Source organism: Etheostoma cragini, chromosome 9 (genome assembly GCF_013103735.1).
Source record: "Etheostoma cragini isolate CJK2018 chromosome 9, CSU_Ecrag_1.0, whole genome shotgun sequence".
Lineage (NCBI taxonomy): Eukaryota > Metazoa > Chordata > Actinopteri > Perciformes > Percidae > Etheostoma > Etheostoma cragini.
Genome location: NC_048415.1, coordinates 9,557,691 through 9,574,199, shown reverse-complemented (window position 1 = coordinate 9,574,199; position 16,509 = coordinate 9,557,691). Strand labels below are relative to the sequence as shown.

Genomic DNA, 16,509 nt, shown 5'->3' with positions numbered 1-16,509 from the left:
ATTGGCTGCTTAGAAATTAAGTGTTAACGAGCAGTTGGACAGGTGTACCTAATAAAGTGGCCGGTGAGTGTATACCGTATGTGTATGCGAATACTGGTATATATGTACGTATGTGCAAGGGAAGTATTCAGTCTTGACCTAGGCGACTTCTTATATTATAATATGTATTTACAATAATTGATACTTTCCAACATTTCTTTTAGAAAAATGTCATTGTCCTGAAATAAAGTATAATGAATTGGCTGAAGAAAAGTGCACAACACCCCAACAACTATGGTTCTTGTGAGAATGTGATGATGTTTTTTTTTAAACAGGAAGTGTCACTTAAACTGAAACAAGGGTGCGGATCAAGTCCTGTATTTGATTAGTTTTTGGCTCTTAGTCAACAGCACATACTTCATATAATTAAAATACATAAAGTAAAGTAAAACAAAACAAACGTGTTGTTGTTCCCAGATTATTAGATTACCTGCAATAACATGTAAAGGCTTCATTTTTAGTTTCTATTCAGTTTTCTTTCCTTTATAAAGTAGTCAAGGCTGTAAGATGCTGCTTAAACACTGATGTATCAGTATTAAAAGTCTAATTATGTCATAGTTTATATAATATTAGCAACAGGGGAAATTTAACCGCAGAACGACTTTTGATTCTTTATAGTATGCTTCTTTATAGTTGGCCTACTCCTGCTTAGCCTAAATATTCTAAGTAGTCTACTTAACATCACCAACTGCTTTGAACCATATGGAATAAGAATATTCTTCATTTCTAAGAGCACAATCATTCGTCCATTTCGACACATCAAAGATGGTCGTAGTCACACAATACCCACAGTGCATGTGATATAGCCCTATATCAGGCCTCACGTAAGAGAATAAATAAAACAAACGCTTTCACAAAAACAAGACAAGCATGGACACTTTTTTTCCTGTGAGGTGTTGTTTTCCGACCTGATGTTAATCTGTCATTTGTTAATCAATCAAGTATCCAAATTAGATGTAAACGGTCTAATGCAGCGACTATCGGTTATCGCGAATTCTGTTTTCCGTTAATTTAATACGGAAACTTGTAGGACAATTTGAAAAAGCTCCAGTATGTACAGCATTTTATGAAGTTGGTTCGTAAAAGTTTACGTAGCCTACCGTTAAAAGGAAATAGTTCCTTTCGTGTCTCTCTGTAGCTCTAGAGGTGATCGATAAGTCCAGTGTGCAGCATGGCTCTGTGTTCCGGTCTGCCGTCCGCCTGCTGGGCGGTTCGGTTTCTCCACTGGTTTTTGTGTGACTGATGGATCCCAAATGTCACCACGACGAAGAACAAGGAACAATTAAATTAGATTTTTCGAGTTGGTGTTATTTGCAAATTATCAAACAATAGCAACCGTTACCTCTGGACACTTCTCAGATAGAGAACCTAGGTGTAGAACACACTCTATAATTTACAACAACAAAAAAAACAATTTCCCACAAGCAAGCATTTGGTGCAACAGTGGCAATAAAACTTCCTTTTAGACCTTACCGTCCCGGGGTCTGTGGGCGGTCTCTGTCACTGGCAGAAAGTTACATAGACACTTTAACTGTTTTATGCATTTGTCGTAGTATTACAATTAGGAATGAATATAAATTGACATACAATGTCATGTTTTATCTCCAAATCATTCATCAATTCAATTTAATATTGTATGTTTGGGGAATAGGAATGAAAGTAACGCTACATCTGTGGCAAAAAAAACTTGACCTCATTGTCTTCCAAACGGGCGTAACTGGAAAGATTTCAACAAATATGGAGGAAGCAAGTCCTAAACAATAGTGAATGTTAACGTTGCATAACAGTCCGTTGGGAGACATTTTTAAGGAGGACAGTGTTGTATTCTGTACAAGCAGGAAACTACTCTCATTTTAAGATTTAAATTGAAGCATATGCTTCACATGTTGTTGTTGTGTCCCAATATATAGCTGTTGCAAGAACTACAAAGAACTATGCATATTTTTTCATTACTATATACAGTATATTTTTACTATGCATATTTATTTATTCATTACTTTGTGTACTATGCATATTTATTAATTTAGTACTCTGAGTCCCCTTCAACTGTGCTACATGTAATTTCTATTCATTTGCTGCTCACTCATCTGTATATCTTTGTATAGTATATATATTGTCTGTTTATATAAGGGTGTTTATTGTGTAAATATGTTTGTATTATTACTATCATTATAACTAATTCAGTTTTTTATTTCTCATGTCTATTTAATGTGTATTTGTGGTATTCTGATGTGTGTACATTTTTTCTTTTGAGCTGCTGTAGGAGAAGAATTATGGGATATCTGTACACTAACAAACGTGTAAACCGTTTTCTTTTTGGTATTATAAATCATTGTGTTTTCTTCTCCACTTGAGAGCAAGAGAGTGGGTGCGGGATAGGGTTTACTGTATTTAAAGTTTACAGTAATTACGTTTCCGTTTTTAGTCTGTTATTTTAGTGTTTTCTCCTTGGGGCCTGTTGCACGAAAGTAGAATAAAGATATCTATGATAAGTGAAAAAGCGCAGCTTGACTTAGTGTGATCCGCTAACGCGGCTCAATTGGTTGCACGTTTATTGCCGAGCCAGGTTGAACAGGTGAAGCTATGTTAAGCCAGGTGTAGATAGCTGGGATAAGTGCACGTTCACGGCTTTCTTTAATAGACCAAGGTATCGATCACAGATTTATTGATGTAGAAATGAAGAAGATGCATGCGGCATATGTTTGACCCAATGAGCAGCAGCGTCTAATGAAAAGTAACGAAAAGGTGAAGCATAGAATATGCAGAAAGGGATATACAACTGTTAACAAACGGAGAGAAAAGGCCCAACAGACTATAGCTGACCGACTGAATGTGTAAGGATGTAAAAATATCTACTTAGCCTATTACTCACTCCACATTTTTTACAAAGTTGTAGGCTACACTGTGCTTTAATTATGCTAGTTTGAGGTTTCTGTTTTTATGTGATAGTGACAAATAGCTACTGCATGTTAATAAAAATAAATCGGAACACATGCAGAAGACAATGGAATAACTTAAACGCTTTCATTTCGGATCAGAGCGGCAGCTGATTTAACACATGAGACTCCAGGATTAATTTTACCCTGGCTGCTCTGGACCAGGCTAGCCACAAAGAATAAATCTCCATGGTTACTTGGCTGAGTTTAATTCAATCTGGTTTCGTGCAACAAAGTCAAAGCTAAATTCATCCAGGATAACTTGAATATCCCGGCTTAATCCCTTATCCAGGTTTCGTGCAACAGGCCCCCGGTCTTGTGTGGTGGGTTCTGTCTTGTGTTCCCCTTGAGTGTCTGTATGTTCTGTTTCCTGTTTTATTTTAAAGTCTGATCGTTGTCTTGTCTTGTCTTTATTTTGTACTTCCTGTGTTTTCTCGCCCATGTGAATATCAGACGTCTTCCACCTGTTTCCTTCTTGTCACCTGCCTCTCCTTATCTCGTTACCCGGTTTATTTATTGTCTGTGCTCCCCTCATCTCTTGTTGGATGCGTGTTGCTGTTCGACTTTGGATTTTTTCTCTTCCCTATAAGGTCTCTGTTTCCTGTGAGTTTTTCACTTGGGACTTTGTTGCTAGAATTTTGGTTTCCTTTTTGTATGCCTCGTTTCTTTTTGGAATAAATCCATAACATACTCTCCTGCCTGCCTCTTCCCTGCGTTTTGGTCATCACTTCGATGAACATTGTAATAATAGTACTTATTGTGTCCCTCGCTGGCTTCCACATATTGATCTGTGGGCCGTATCTGTCACTGCTGGAAACTGACATATAGCCACTTTCACCGTTTTATGCATATTTGCCGTAGTATTACAATTAGGAATAGATACAAATTGACGTACGATGTCATGTTTCATCTCCAAATCATTCATTAATTCTATTTAATATTGTATCCACTCTAATGGTTAGCAGGTTGTGAGATCACAGGAAATGTTTTCAATGTACGCAGATTTCCAGAGGAAACCTTAAGCAGGGTGTTTCCTATCACATATGACAACCTAGTCCCACAGTCTTTGATTTATCTTACTGTGGAAACATATGACAAAATGTAAAAAAAGATTTTTATATAAAATTAAACATATATACAAACACACACTAAAAACTCGGACTTATCCACCATGTGACAAATCTATAAACCAGAATGTTGATTTTTACTATAGAACTTAATGTTTAATGGTTAATATTATGGTATCTGTATTGCCGATTTTGCAGTGTAATGATGAGTCTTTACACACTGACAGTTGTTTACAGTTCAATACCCAATTGCAATTCATCAGTGTGCTTTACTTATTCATATGATAGACAAGGATCACTTCACATACCGTACATAACAGTATTGATAGTAATGGGGGCGTCGGACTGGGGGGAAAAAATGGGCCTGAGTATCTAGGGCCCTCATGTGAGAAGGGCCCAAAGAGATGCTAGAATGAATAGCTGTCAATGTGGGGAGGGGCCCAGAGAAATTGCCTTTCTACAGGACGCAGAATATTGTGCTATGTCCCTGGATAGGAAACATGAGTGTACACCATACAGCGTTTTACACTTTTTTAACACTTGAACATTTGAAATATTTACTTTGTTGAAGTGTTTCCATCATTTACAGGCACTTGTTTACAATTGGCAAGTTTTAGGTCTAAGTTGAGTAAACAGTTAGTGTTGATGCGACCTGAGTGTGTCTGACCAATTTGGGGCGATATTCCTCGTACTCATCCTTTTTTAACCATAACAAGTTATTGAATAGAAACCTTTTGACACGCAAATGAAATGGCTTAAAATCATTATCACTTCCTCCAAACCTTTCTTCTTTGGTTCTCAACTATCTGTTCGAGGAGTAGGAATGAAAGTAACGCTACATCTGTGCCAAAATAAACTTGACTTCTTCTTTGTACTTTGAATTACCGTCAGATTATATGATCTGTATCTAACACATCACACATGTTAAATGTGTGCTGCCAAACTGGTGTAACTGGAAAGATTTAATCAATTGCGGAAGAAGCAAAGTAAGTCCACCCGTTGTGAACAAAGGTCTTTGATAACTTTTGCAAAGAAAGGGGATGTTAAAGTTGCACAACAGCTCGTTAGGTGAAACCTTTAAAGAGGACTGTCCTGTATTCTATACAACCACGAAACCACTCTCTTCTTAAGTTGGAAATTGGCGAAGCATGGGATGTTTGTTGTTGCTGTGTCCCAATACAGAGCTATTGCAAGAACTATAAAGAACTATGCATAATTTTTCATTACTATATACAGTATATTGATTTATTACTATGGATATTTATTAATTAATTACTTTGTGTACTATGCATCTTTATTAATTTATTACTCTGTCACCTTCAGCTGTGCTACATGTCATTTCTATTCATTTGCACCTTACTCATCTGTATATATTTGTACATATACTGTTGGAGCTGTTCATTATTTTGTAACATATTATAAATAATTATTTTAGTTCTTTAGATTCTGTTTTGTTTGAATTATACAGCTACGTAAATTCATTTATCATTAGTATTTTATTTGGGTTATTTTTAGTGCTTTTGTTTTGAAGGTACCAGGCAGCCTTAATCACCATGTGTAATCTACATATATGGTCTACATGTATGGGTGAACAGGTATGTGGGAGGTAGACGCCGGGGAGGGCTGATGGTTTTTTAAAAGAGTTAAAGAGTTACAGAGTTACAGCGTAACAGAGCCTAGAGACGCCCTTGATCCTTTTTGTGAAATGTTTGTATGACGAGAAATGTGATTAATAAACCTCACAGAATGCCATCTCTGCCTGGACAATGAGAGTTTTAATCACTGCGTAAGGTTCACTCCTTCGGTGCCTAAGTAGCTGTGGAGTTTTTAGTTTGTTTTGTTCAATCTGAAGACAATTCGCCACTACATATACGGTCTGTTTATGCAAGGGTGTTTATTGTGTAAATATGTTTGAATAATTACTATTATTTAAACTAATTATATTTTTTCTATTTCTTATAATGCATTCCGTATGTTCTTTCTCACGGCTATTTAATGTGTATTTGTGTTATTCGTATGTGTGTAAATTTTTTCTTTTGAGCTGCTGTAGGACAAGAGTTTCCCCATTATGGGATATCTGTACACTAACAAACATGTAAACCATTTTTTGGTATTATAAATCATTGTGTTTCCTTCTCCACTTAAGAGCAAGAGAGTGGGGGCAAGATAGGGTTTACTGTATTTAAAGTTTACAGTAATTACATTTCCACGCTCCTGGAATAGTTGTGATGGTTTCAGTTTTTATCCAGTTTTCTGTTGTTTTAGTGTTTTCTCCCTGGGGCCTGTTGCACGAAAGTAGAATAAAGATATCCAGGATAAGTGAAAAAGCGCAGCTTGACTTAGTGTGGTCCACTCATAGTGGCTTAATCGGTTGCACGTTTGCCAAGCCAGGATGAACAGGTGAAGCTATGTTAAGCCATGTTTCATTCGTTAAATATGCTAGTTTCATGATTCTCACCTGCCTCTCCTTATCTCGTTACCCTGTGTATTTAGTGTATGTGCTCCCCTCATCTCTTGTCAGATCGTTTTGTCTGTCTGTGCGTATTGCTGTTCCAGGTGTTTGGCTTTGGATTTTTTTCTCTTCCCTAAGGTATCTGTTCCCTGTGAGTTTTTCCCTTTTTTTAACTTGGGACTTTGTTCCGGGATTTTTGTTTTCCTTTTTGTATGCCTGGTTTCTTTTTTGAATAAATCCATAACATTCTCTCCTGCCTGCATTTTGGCCCTCACTTTAAAGAACATTTTAACTATAGTACTTAGTACCCAAATATATAATCGTCGAGCCTGACAATTTATGAAAGCAGGTGGATTCAATCACCATAGAGCTAAACTTCTGCCGCAAAAGAGAGCCTTAAGAGACTGTAACCAATGAAACAAGCTGCTGTGGTGTCAGGTTGAAATAGAAACATTTACTTCCCTATTAGTTTATTTTGCTTAGTGGTACTATTGTCGACTCAATCACGTTTGTCTTCTAAAGCTGGTGTATGCTTGTGGACTACAATAGGTCTAAGATAAAGTCATTCTGATACTCACTGCAGCCCACCACCAGGCATCTGGGAGACTGATAATAGGAGGTCCGTCAGTTTCTCCCTCGAAGGAAGGAGGACAGAGAAAGTAAAGATTCCCATGGCAATGAAGAGTAAAATGCAAGAGGTTTACTGGTAACATTGCCGCAGCGTAAACCCCAAATGCTTTCATGTAGTGGACTGTCGAGCCAGCTTCAAAATCCAAAAGATTCACAGCAGCTTGATGACTTTGTGTAAAGAATGTCCTAAGATCTTCCTGTGCATTTAAGTTCTCCGTGTCAGTAAAGGTTTCAAAGATGATCTGAACGAAACAAGGCACAACTGCCACTATGTCCACAAAGTTAAGTCCATTCTTCAAAAACATTGATGTTAGGACTGGTTACAAGGCAAAACAATAGTCAAAGATAGAGAACACAATGATAATGATCTCCCCCATTCTGTCCCCCATACTTCACCTCTAACTCAGCCAACAGCTCCCTGTCCACCGGGTAGTCCTTCACCTTGTCCACCTTCTCCTTGAACATCATCCAGCAACAGCGCCGGGTGTCCTTCAGACTCAGGCCCCAGTATTTGATCTCCTCCTCAAAGTTGAAGGGGCCCATTTCCAGAATGACCCACAGCACTCCACTAGTGTAGAAAGGACAGATGTGGTGGATGAAGTCATGGTCACGGTCAAAGAAGAACTCGTTCCTGCGTACAGAGTTATCGTCGAGGAGTTTTGCTCGTTTTTTTTTTCTTTCTGGCTCCGTTTTGGCTGAGATTGTAGTCCAGAGAGTCAGGGAGACTGTTACTGTGCAGACAACACTTGGATCAATCAGACTATGACATCCAAGGGTGGGCAGAAGAGGATTTCATCCATTTAATCTCATTAGTGCCCTTCCAAGTTTCCCTAGGAAGTAGTTAATACAGGTAGAAGGCAGGGTTAGGAAACAAAGTTGATTTAAGGATTTTGAAGTACGCACAGCAGCAAGGGTCATCATGATGATCATAGAATAGAAGATACTTTATTCATCCCTGCGGGGATATTCAACATGGTTGGTTTCGCTGTTTTTTTTGTTAGTCCTTTTATAAATTACCTTTTAATTCCTGTCTACTTTCCTTTCCTCGTGCTACTCTCATAAGTCTTAACTTTGTCTAAAAATGATTCAGTGCCTGTGGTAATTTGGTTTGGTTTTTAATCAATAGCGTGGAATTTATTTTTGAAAAAAACTCAACAGCTATTGGCAATTAGGTTCAACCATGGTCCATTCCTATTCTAGTATTGTTTAAATATGGCCCAAGTAGTTTTACATGAAAAGTATTTCATGTATTTCATTTTTTTTTTTTAAAGACTATTTTTTGGGACTTTTCCCTTGAGATATCATAGTGAAAGTGGATAGGCATGAAAGGGAGAGAGAGATTGGGGGGTGACAGACAGCAATTTCACCCACAAGCTACTCTTTGCCTACTGACATTTGGTATTATTTTTAGATGAGTAAGAATAAAAACACACTTTATCCAAGTTTTATAGAGCTTTAAAATGTCACACAAAGCTACAGGAAGTCATCAAAAGCTGAGACAAAATCCTGTAGAGACTATTTAATGAGTTTGTTCTTTTTAAACCAGAAACGACTCACTGAGATTACAATTCTGGCTAAAAAAGGTAGCAAAACGGAAAAAAACTGAAATGGAACCGTAAAAACTTAATTCATCTTCTTGGACATCTGTACCACATGGATAACAACATTTTATTTTTGTTAAGTTTTTGAGCTTGATGACGTCACAGCAGTCTGATTTTAGGTTTTCTATTTCATTAAAAACGTGTTTTGTTCAAATCTTCAAATCAAACTTATGATGTATTAAAGTCACAACTTTTGCAGGTCGTCATCCATACATTTGTCCCCCCAGACTACATCAGTGTAATACATTTGTGCCACGCAAGCAGCATGGCTCTAAAGATGGCAATATCGGCATACTATTTTTGTCTCAACATCTACTGTATGGATTGCCATGAAATTTGAAAATTGAGTTTCGAGCTGTGGGGTTCAAATGTAATGTTTTTTGTTGTTTTTTTAACATATGGCCTTCTGTTTATAATGGGTTTTAAATGTTATCTAGTATTATCTCCTACCATATGAGAAAGTCCCAGGACATATCATTTAAAAAGTACACAAACATTAGATAAATGGTTTATGCTGCACTACAATGTAGTTGTATGCAGACACTTTTAAGTCTTAATTAATTAATGTCATTAATTTATCAGCAATTATTTTATAACTTCTCTATGAAGACATATTCAACAGTATAACTGTTTTACTATATAGGGCGACTTAAAGTAAAGGGTTGCTACAATTTTAATTTTATTTCGGTCTTATACTTACAATATGTTCCTATAGTCTCTGACATAATAAAATAACAGCAAACGGAGTATGATTCATTCTTGTAGTACAACCTTTCCTGATTTCTTTTTTTACCCGTTATATTGCTCACGGGGATTAATCAAAGACAATCTGTTGCAGTACAAACTGATAAAGATCCAGATTGTTTTTGTTTTGTTTGTGTTCTCATTATTCACCACCTTTTGCATTCAGATACTCATTATGTTTGAACAGTGTTTTATCAACTACTGATTTCTGTTTCTGTCATTGTGACGCACTTGAGATTTCTAAGACTATTCTAGTGCAGGAAAGAGAGGAGTTAACATCTACCAATGACTTCTAGATAATATATGTAGTAAAACTAAAATTACTTTATTTGATTCATATACAGCATTTTACAGTTTGTATCCATGGTGCAAATGGGTGTAATGCTGCTCAAAAATAAATAAAACACATTCTTAAAAATAAATACCAACACACACAACTCAGCAGATGGGGCACACTTACAGAATGATATCTCAATTGCTGCCGATGGATTGTATCAGTCCAACGGACTTACAGTTTCTTTGAGACTAAAATAAGACAAAAGAACAAAGCAATTCAATTAACCAAACACTCACTCCAACACTAACCAGGCTCTGAGCACAAGACCAAACCTCCAGGAGACAATTCACAAAACAAAATACATTTGTTCCCATTGCAGCACCAAAACATTTTTCCAACATTCAAAGACAAAGAATTCTAGATTTTTTCAGCATTTTCTCTCACAATTCTTTTTACCAATTGATCTGTATAATCTCAAAACATTGTGAAAAAATGTCTCCCAATTGATTGTTGTTGTCAGATCCAAATATATATTTAGTTTACTCTCACAAAAGAGAAAACAAAAGCAGAAGCTGGAACCAGAAAATGTTCAATGCTTTTACTTAAATAATTTATAATCAATAATCAAAATAGTCGTTCAATCATTTTCTTTCGATCGACTAAGCGATAAATGAACTAACTGTTTCAGCTATAATCTAAACAGATCACATTTCCCCTGAGATACAGTTGTAACATAACTGGTGAATCACAGAGGAAAATGCTTTATATAAAAGGGTTTGAAAAATAAGGCAAAATATACAAGTTCATCCGTGCTGATATTTAAAGCACAAAAATTTGATGTAGGCTTGTTCTATAGAATATAAGCAAACATCATCATCATTAAAGAGGAATTCTGGAGACACAAGAACTGAAAGTAACACTTTCTAAACTGTGATATTTACCACCGGGTTATTTCTCTTAAACTGCACACGGAGTTGAGACAAGACGACAAGTTTGTTGTCGTCTGTCAGCCTTGAGGTCCCTGCGGGGATTGAGACAGCACCAGGCAGCTGGCCATCTGTGTTGCACCGTCTTCATTCACCGTCCAAGTCCAGCTTAAACAGAGTTTCCTGTCGGCAGAGAAAGCATGCGTCAGAGTCAACACAATGCACCACAATAAGCCTTTAACCTGATGGGAGTCGGTCAAGTTGTGTTTATCCAGGAAACTACGGGCGTGCTTCTGAAGAAAAACAGATGTTTCAATAACAAGAAGCCAATAAACAATAAAGTCTAACTCATACTGGATGTTTTGTATCTGTGTGTTAAAACACCATATAATTTATCATTCAATCTCCTGGTAAAATTAAATAATTAAGGATAATATATATGTATATACACAAGCGTAAAAGCGCGCACACACACACACAAGTTTGGGGTCACTTAGAAATTTCCATTGCACTCCATTGTTGACAGAATACCAGCTGTGATCAGTTGCATTGGTTTTTTTTTAACAAGGGAAGCAGTTTTCAGATTACATTATGTGCTTGGTTTTTTATTTAAATTACATCAGATTAGTTGTACCAAATTTCATGAAAACTCATCCAATAGTGGTTTCAGCCTAGACCGACCGACATTGTCAAACAATTGTTTATCAGCACATTTAAATCACGTGTGTGTGTGTGTGTGTGTGTGTGTGTGTGTGTGTGTGTGTATATATATATATATATATATATATATATATATATAAATAATGAGGAAAATAAGTATTTGAACACCCTGCTATTTTGACAGTCTTCCACTTAGAAATCATTGAGGGGTCTGAAATTGTCATCGTAGGTACATGTCCACTGTGACAGACATAATCTAAAAAAAAAATCCAGAAATCACAATGTATGATTTTTTAAAACTATTTATTTGTATGATACAGCTGCAAATAAGTATTTGAACACCTGTCTATCAGCTACATTTCTGACCCTCAAAGACCTGTTAGTCTGCCTTCAAACTGTCCACCTACACTCTATTTATTATCCTAAATTAGAAGCACCTGTTTGAGGTCGTTAGCTGCATAAAGACACCTGTTCCCCCCATACAATCAGTAAGAATCCAACTACTAACATGGCCAAGACCAAAGAGCTGTCCAAAGACACTAAAGACAAAATTTTATACCTCCCCAAGGCTGGAAAGGGCTATGGGGAAATTGAAAAGCAGCTTGGTGAAAAAAGGTCCACTGTTGGAGCAATCATTAGAAAATGGAAGAAGCTAAACATGACTGTCAATCTCCCTCGGACTGGGGCTCCATGCAAGATCTCACCTCGTGGGGTCTCAGTGATCCTAAGAAAGGTGAGAAATCAGCCCAGAACTACACGGGAGGAGCTGGTCAATGACCTGAAAAGAGCTGGGGCCACCGTTTCCAAGGTAACAGTTGGTAATACACTAATATGTCATGGTTTGAAATCATTCATGGCACGGAAGGTTCCCCTGCTTGAACGAGCACATGTCAAGGCCCGTCTTAAGTTTGCCAATGACCATTTGGATGATCCAGAGGAATCATGGGATCAGATCAGACCAAAGTCGATCTTTTTGGTCATAATTCCACCAACCGTGTTTGGAGGAAGAAGAATGATGAGTACCATCCCAAGAACACCATCACTACTGTGAAGCATGGAGGTGTTAGCGTTATGCTTTGGGGGTGTTTTTCTGCACATGGGACAGGGCAACTGCACTGTATTAAGGAGAGGATGACCGGGGCCATGTATTGCAAGATTTTGGGGAACAACCTCTTCCCCTTAGTTAGAGCGTTGAAGATGGGTTTAGGCTGGGTCTTCCAACATTACAATGACCCGAAGCACACTGCCGGAATAACCGAGGAGTGGCTCTGTAAGAAGCATATCAAGGTTCTGGCGTGGCCTGGCCAGTCTCCAGAACTAAACCCAATAGAGAATCTTTGGAGGGAGCTCAAACTCTGTGTTTCTCAGCGACAGCCCAGGAACCTGACTGATCTAGAGAAGATCTGCGTGGAGAAGTGGGCCAAAATCCCTTCTGCAGGGAAAAATTACAGGAAATGTTTGACCTCTGTAATTGCAAACAACGGCTACTGTACCAAATATTAACATTGATTTTCTCAGGTGTTCAAATGTTATTTGCAGCTGTATCATACAAATAAATAGTTAAAGAATTATACATTGTGATTTCTGGATTTTTTTTTGTTGATTATGTCTATCAGAGTGGACATGCACCTACGATGACAATTTCACACCCCTCCCAGATTTCTAAGTGGGAGAACTTGCAAAATGCAGGGTGTTCAAATACTTATTTCCTCACTATATATATATTTTACATCTTGTACTATTTTTCTTCTATTTGGTCTACAGGATTTTAGCAAAAAGCAAAATTGTTCATCACAAGTTCTAAGAATAGTTTATAAACAAATTTATTGACCATCTTTTTTTTGTTTTAAAGCTGGAACACAATTGGAGCATCTCCTAAACTTCTCAACAACTATTTGCTGCATCGCAAATGACTGACTGGGATATAAAAAAAAAACGGCAATGGCATTGGCAACACACTGGTCCTATTTTTGTCAATAACCTAGCTTGGAAATTGGTAACTTTGCTCTCCGAGTGAATCTTTCCACGCACCTAGCCACAGTACAATCTTAAATAACTGTGGTTGCTGCTTTAAGAACCTGCAGTACTACAGCTCCTACTCAGCTTCACACCATTGCAGAACATTGGTGGTTTTCCGGCTCGAACAAGTGACAGAGAGTCTGAGAAATTATAATCATAAGAAAATTCTTCACAATCCAACAGGTTTTTTTGCGAGAAATAACAGTACCGACTGCAAACAGTTTCAACCACTGTGTGTACTCTAATTCATGTTTTACAAATTTTAAGGATTGTTCTCACCACAGAGTGATCGGATGGACAGAGACGGCAGCTTAAGGTGTAGCTCCTGGCCCAACTTTGCCAAATACCTGTTTTATATGGTTCCAACTCTGGTATTCTACCACTGTGTGTTTGATATAGAGCAAACAAAGGCGCAGCACAACGCAGCAATACTGATAACCTTGAACCACTTTGAGACACCCTTTGCTCAGATTCAACAGGTGGGGGTTGACAACATTGAGAAGCTAACTGCTGTCCATGGAGGTGAAGCTGTCACACGTGTAGGACAGAAAACGAAGATGCAATATCTGCAGTGTCAGGTTGAAAGAAGGGTTAGAAGGTGCTAATGCTATTCAGTATCTCTCGGTCTCAGTGCCTAAGTGGCTTCCAAATCTAGCAGATGTTCAGAATCCAATTTACAGTGCTAGCAAGAATAGTACTCACAAAAAGTTAGATTTTATTTCCATCCTTTACACAACAGAAAACAAAAAAAATTGAATCTTCAAAAGTTTGGGAACCCTGCAGAGTTTCTAGCATGAGACCTGACAGTGTCATGGATTGTTTGCAATCATTGTCTGTAAAAACCAGGTGACGTCAATCTTGAGGTTTTAAATGCCCAGACTAATCTGACATGCCCCAACAATCAGCACAGTGGCTTCTTCTAAGCAGTTGTCTAGAAAAACTGAAAATGAAAATAGTTGACGCTCACAAAGCTGGAGAAGGCTATAAGAAGATAGCAAAGCGTTTTCAGATGCCAACATCTTCTGTTTGGAATGTGACTAAGAAATTGCAGTTATCAGGAACAGTGGAAGTTATAGCAAGATCTGGACAACCAAGATAAATATCAGATGGAACAGCTTGCAGGATTGTGAGAAAAGCAAGTCAAAACCCACGTCTGACTGCTCGATCCATGAAGAGTCATCAGAAGAAAACCTCTTCTAGGTCGTCACAACAAAAGTCAGCATTTGAAGTTTGCAAATGAACACATCGACAAGCCTGATGCATTGTGGGAATAACTTCTGCGGACCGATGAGGTTAAAAAAGAACTTTTTGGCCGGAATGACCAACGGTACGTTTGGAGAAGAAAGGGCACAGAATTTAATAAAAAGAACCTCTGTCTAGCTGTTAAGCATGGGGGTGGATCAATCATGCTTTGGGGTTATATTGCAGCCAGTGGCACACGGAACACTTTACAAGTAGAAGGAAAAATGGATTCAATAAAATTTCAGCAAATTTTGGATGGACTTGATGCTATCTGTGAAAAAGATAAAGAGAGGCTGGCTTCTACAAATGGATAACGATCATGAACACACCTCAAAATCCACGGTGGATTACATCAAGAGCCGTAAACTGAAGGTTTTGCCTTGGACTTCACAATCTCCTGACCTCAACACAATTAAACATCTATGGATAGACCTTAAAAGAGCTAAGGATTTGATATAAATCATTCTCTTTACTAAACTGCATCAACATACTTTATGTCCTCACATTACTCAAAGAGTCCCCTCCTTCATCAGAGCTATGTGGGTGTGGTGTGATTAGATTCTATTGACAGTGCAGCCAAACAATCTTCAGATTTTGAATAAAACCTGGGGCGTTTCTCAATATGTGTTCTTCTATGGACTTGTGTTCTTGTGAAACGTCATGTTTGGTGGCCAAAGTACTGACCCAATACACAAGTTAGCATTTCGCCAAGAACGCTTAAAGTCCCCGGATGTGATCTTGACACGCCCATTTTACCGAGGATACATCGGATGGTGACTTGTGTGAACTTGGCCGGGGCGGTATCCCAACATTCAATTCGGGTGTAAAGCGCGTATGGTTTCCGGTACACAGTTGTCACAATTTACGTCAATTAGTAAATCAATAAATTCATTTTTGGGATGTTTTAAGGCGAGAAATCAGCTGTGTAGATTTTGAATATAGGCAGTTCAACGAAAATTGATGGTGAATTAAAAAAGCCTTCGGAGTTGGAAAGAGCTTGCTACGCCAGCCGGGAATGACTCTGGCGAGCCGGTCAGTCAGCTCACAGACCCCTCTGCCCCACATTTAGACAGACCCCTCTGCCCCACATTTAGACAGACCCCTCTGGCCCCACATTTAGACAGACCACTGCAGCAGCAGCAATGGAATAGGAAAGCCAGGTCCACAATTGTAAGATATTTAAAACTATTTTTACCGCTGTTGTTATAGGATATCCCCTCCTCCTCTATCCTCCTCCTGGCTCTCCTCACTCGCAGGCTCCTCTTCTGCTTCTCGGTAAAGTATACCGACGGCAGTGGCTAATGTTACCCAGTCCATCTATAATTTTGATACCTATTTTAACGTTTCTTTTCTAATTTCAAGTAAAAGTGAATCCCGGAATATGTTACAAGGTTTTCTTCTCGCCGTTGTGTCGTTATTTATACAGTTATTGGCCCGTGATACTTAATAGCACGTTAGATGACCTCTCCGGGGAACCATCACCTTATCGTGGTGGAGAGGTTTGTGTGTCCCTATGAACCCGAGGGCTGTGTTGTCTGGAGCTTTGTGCTCCTGGTAGGGTCTCCCATGGCAAAGTGGTCTCAGGTGAGGGGCCAGACAAAGAATGGTTCAAAAACCCCATGAAAGACCGAGGTAGAGAGGGAGTGACCCTGCCCGGAGGAAGCCCGGGGCCCCCGTCTGGAACCAGGCCCAGACGGCGGGCTCGTCAGCGAGCGCCTGGTGGCCGGGTTTGCCACGGAGCCCGGTCGGGCACAGCCCGAAAAAGCTACGTGGCACCCCCATCTCCATCCCATGGGCTCACCACCTGTGGGAGGACCCCGCTGGGGTCGGGTGCGCTGCCATGGGTGGCGGCGAAGGTCAGGGGCCTCGACGGACCAGACCCGGGCGGCAGACGCTGGCTCTGGGGACGTGGAACG

General features: G+C 38.8%; 2 protein-coding genes across 4 annotated transcripts in view; both read right to left on the bottom strand.

Moving 5' to 3' along the window:
- Nucleotides 1-1,294, bottom strand: part of LOC117950580 (N-acetyllactosaminide beta-1,3-N-acetylglucosaminyltransferase 3-like) — a 7,181-nt gene extending 5,887 nt beyond the window's left edge. The window contains exon 1 of the mRNA XM_034881720.1: nucleotides 1,140-1,294. The gene's annotated coding sequence lies outside the window, so the exon portion shown is untranslated. The remainder of the gene's footprint in view (nucleotides 1-1,139) is intronic.
- A 9,377-nt stretch (nucleotides 1,295-10,671) lies between these two features.
- The window catches only part of LOC117950209 (very low-density lipoprotein receptor-like), a 20,977-nt gene continuing 15,139 nt past the window's right edge, over nucleotides 10,672-16,509 (bottom strand). For all 3 annotated transcript variants that reach the window (XM_034881006.1, XM_034881004.1, XM_034881005.1), the window contains exon 13: nucleotides 10,672-10,855. In XM_034881006.1, the coding sequence (XP_034736897.1) occupies nucleotides 10,820-10,855 (36 nt within the window). In that variant the 3' untranslated portion in view covers nucleotides 10,672-10,819. The remainder of the gene's footprint in view (nucleotides 10,856-16,509) is intronic.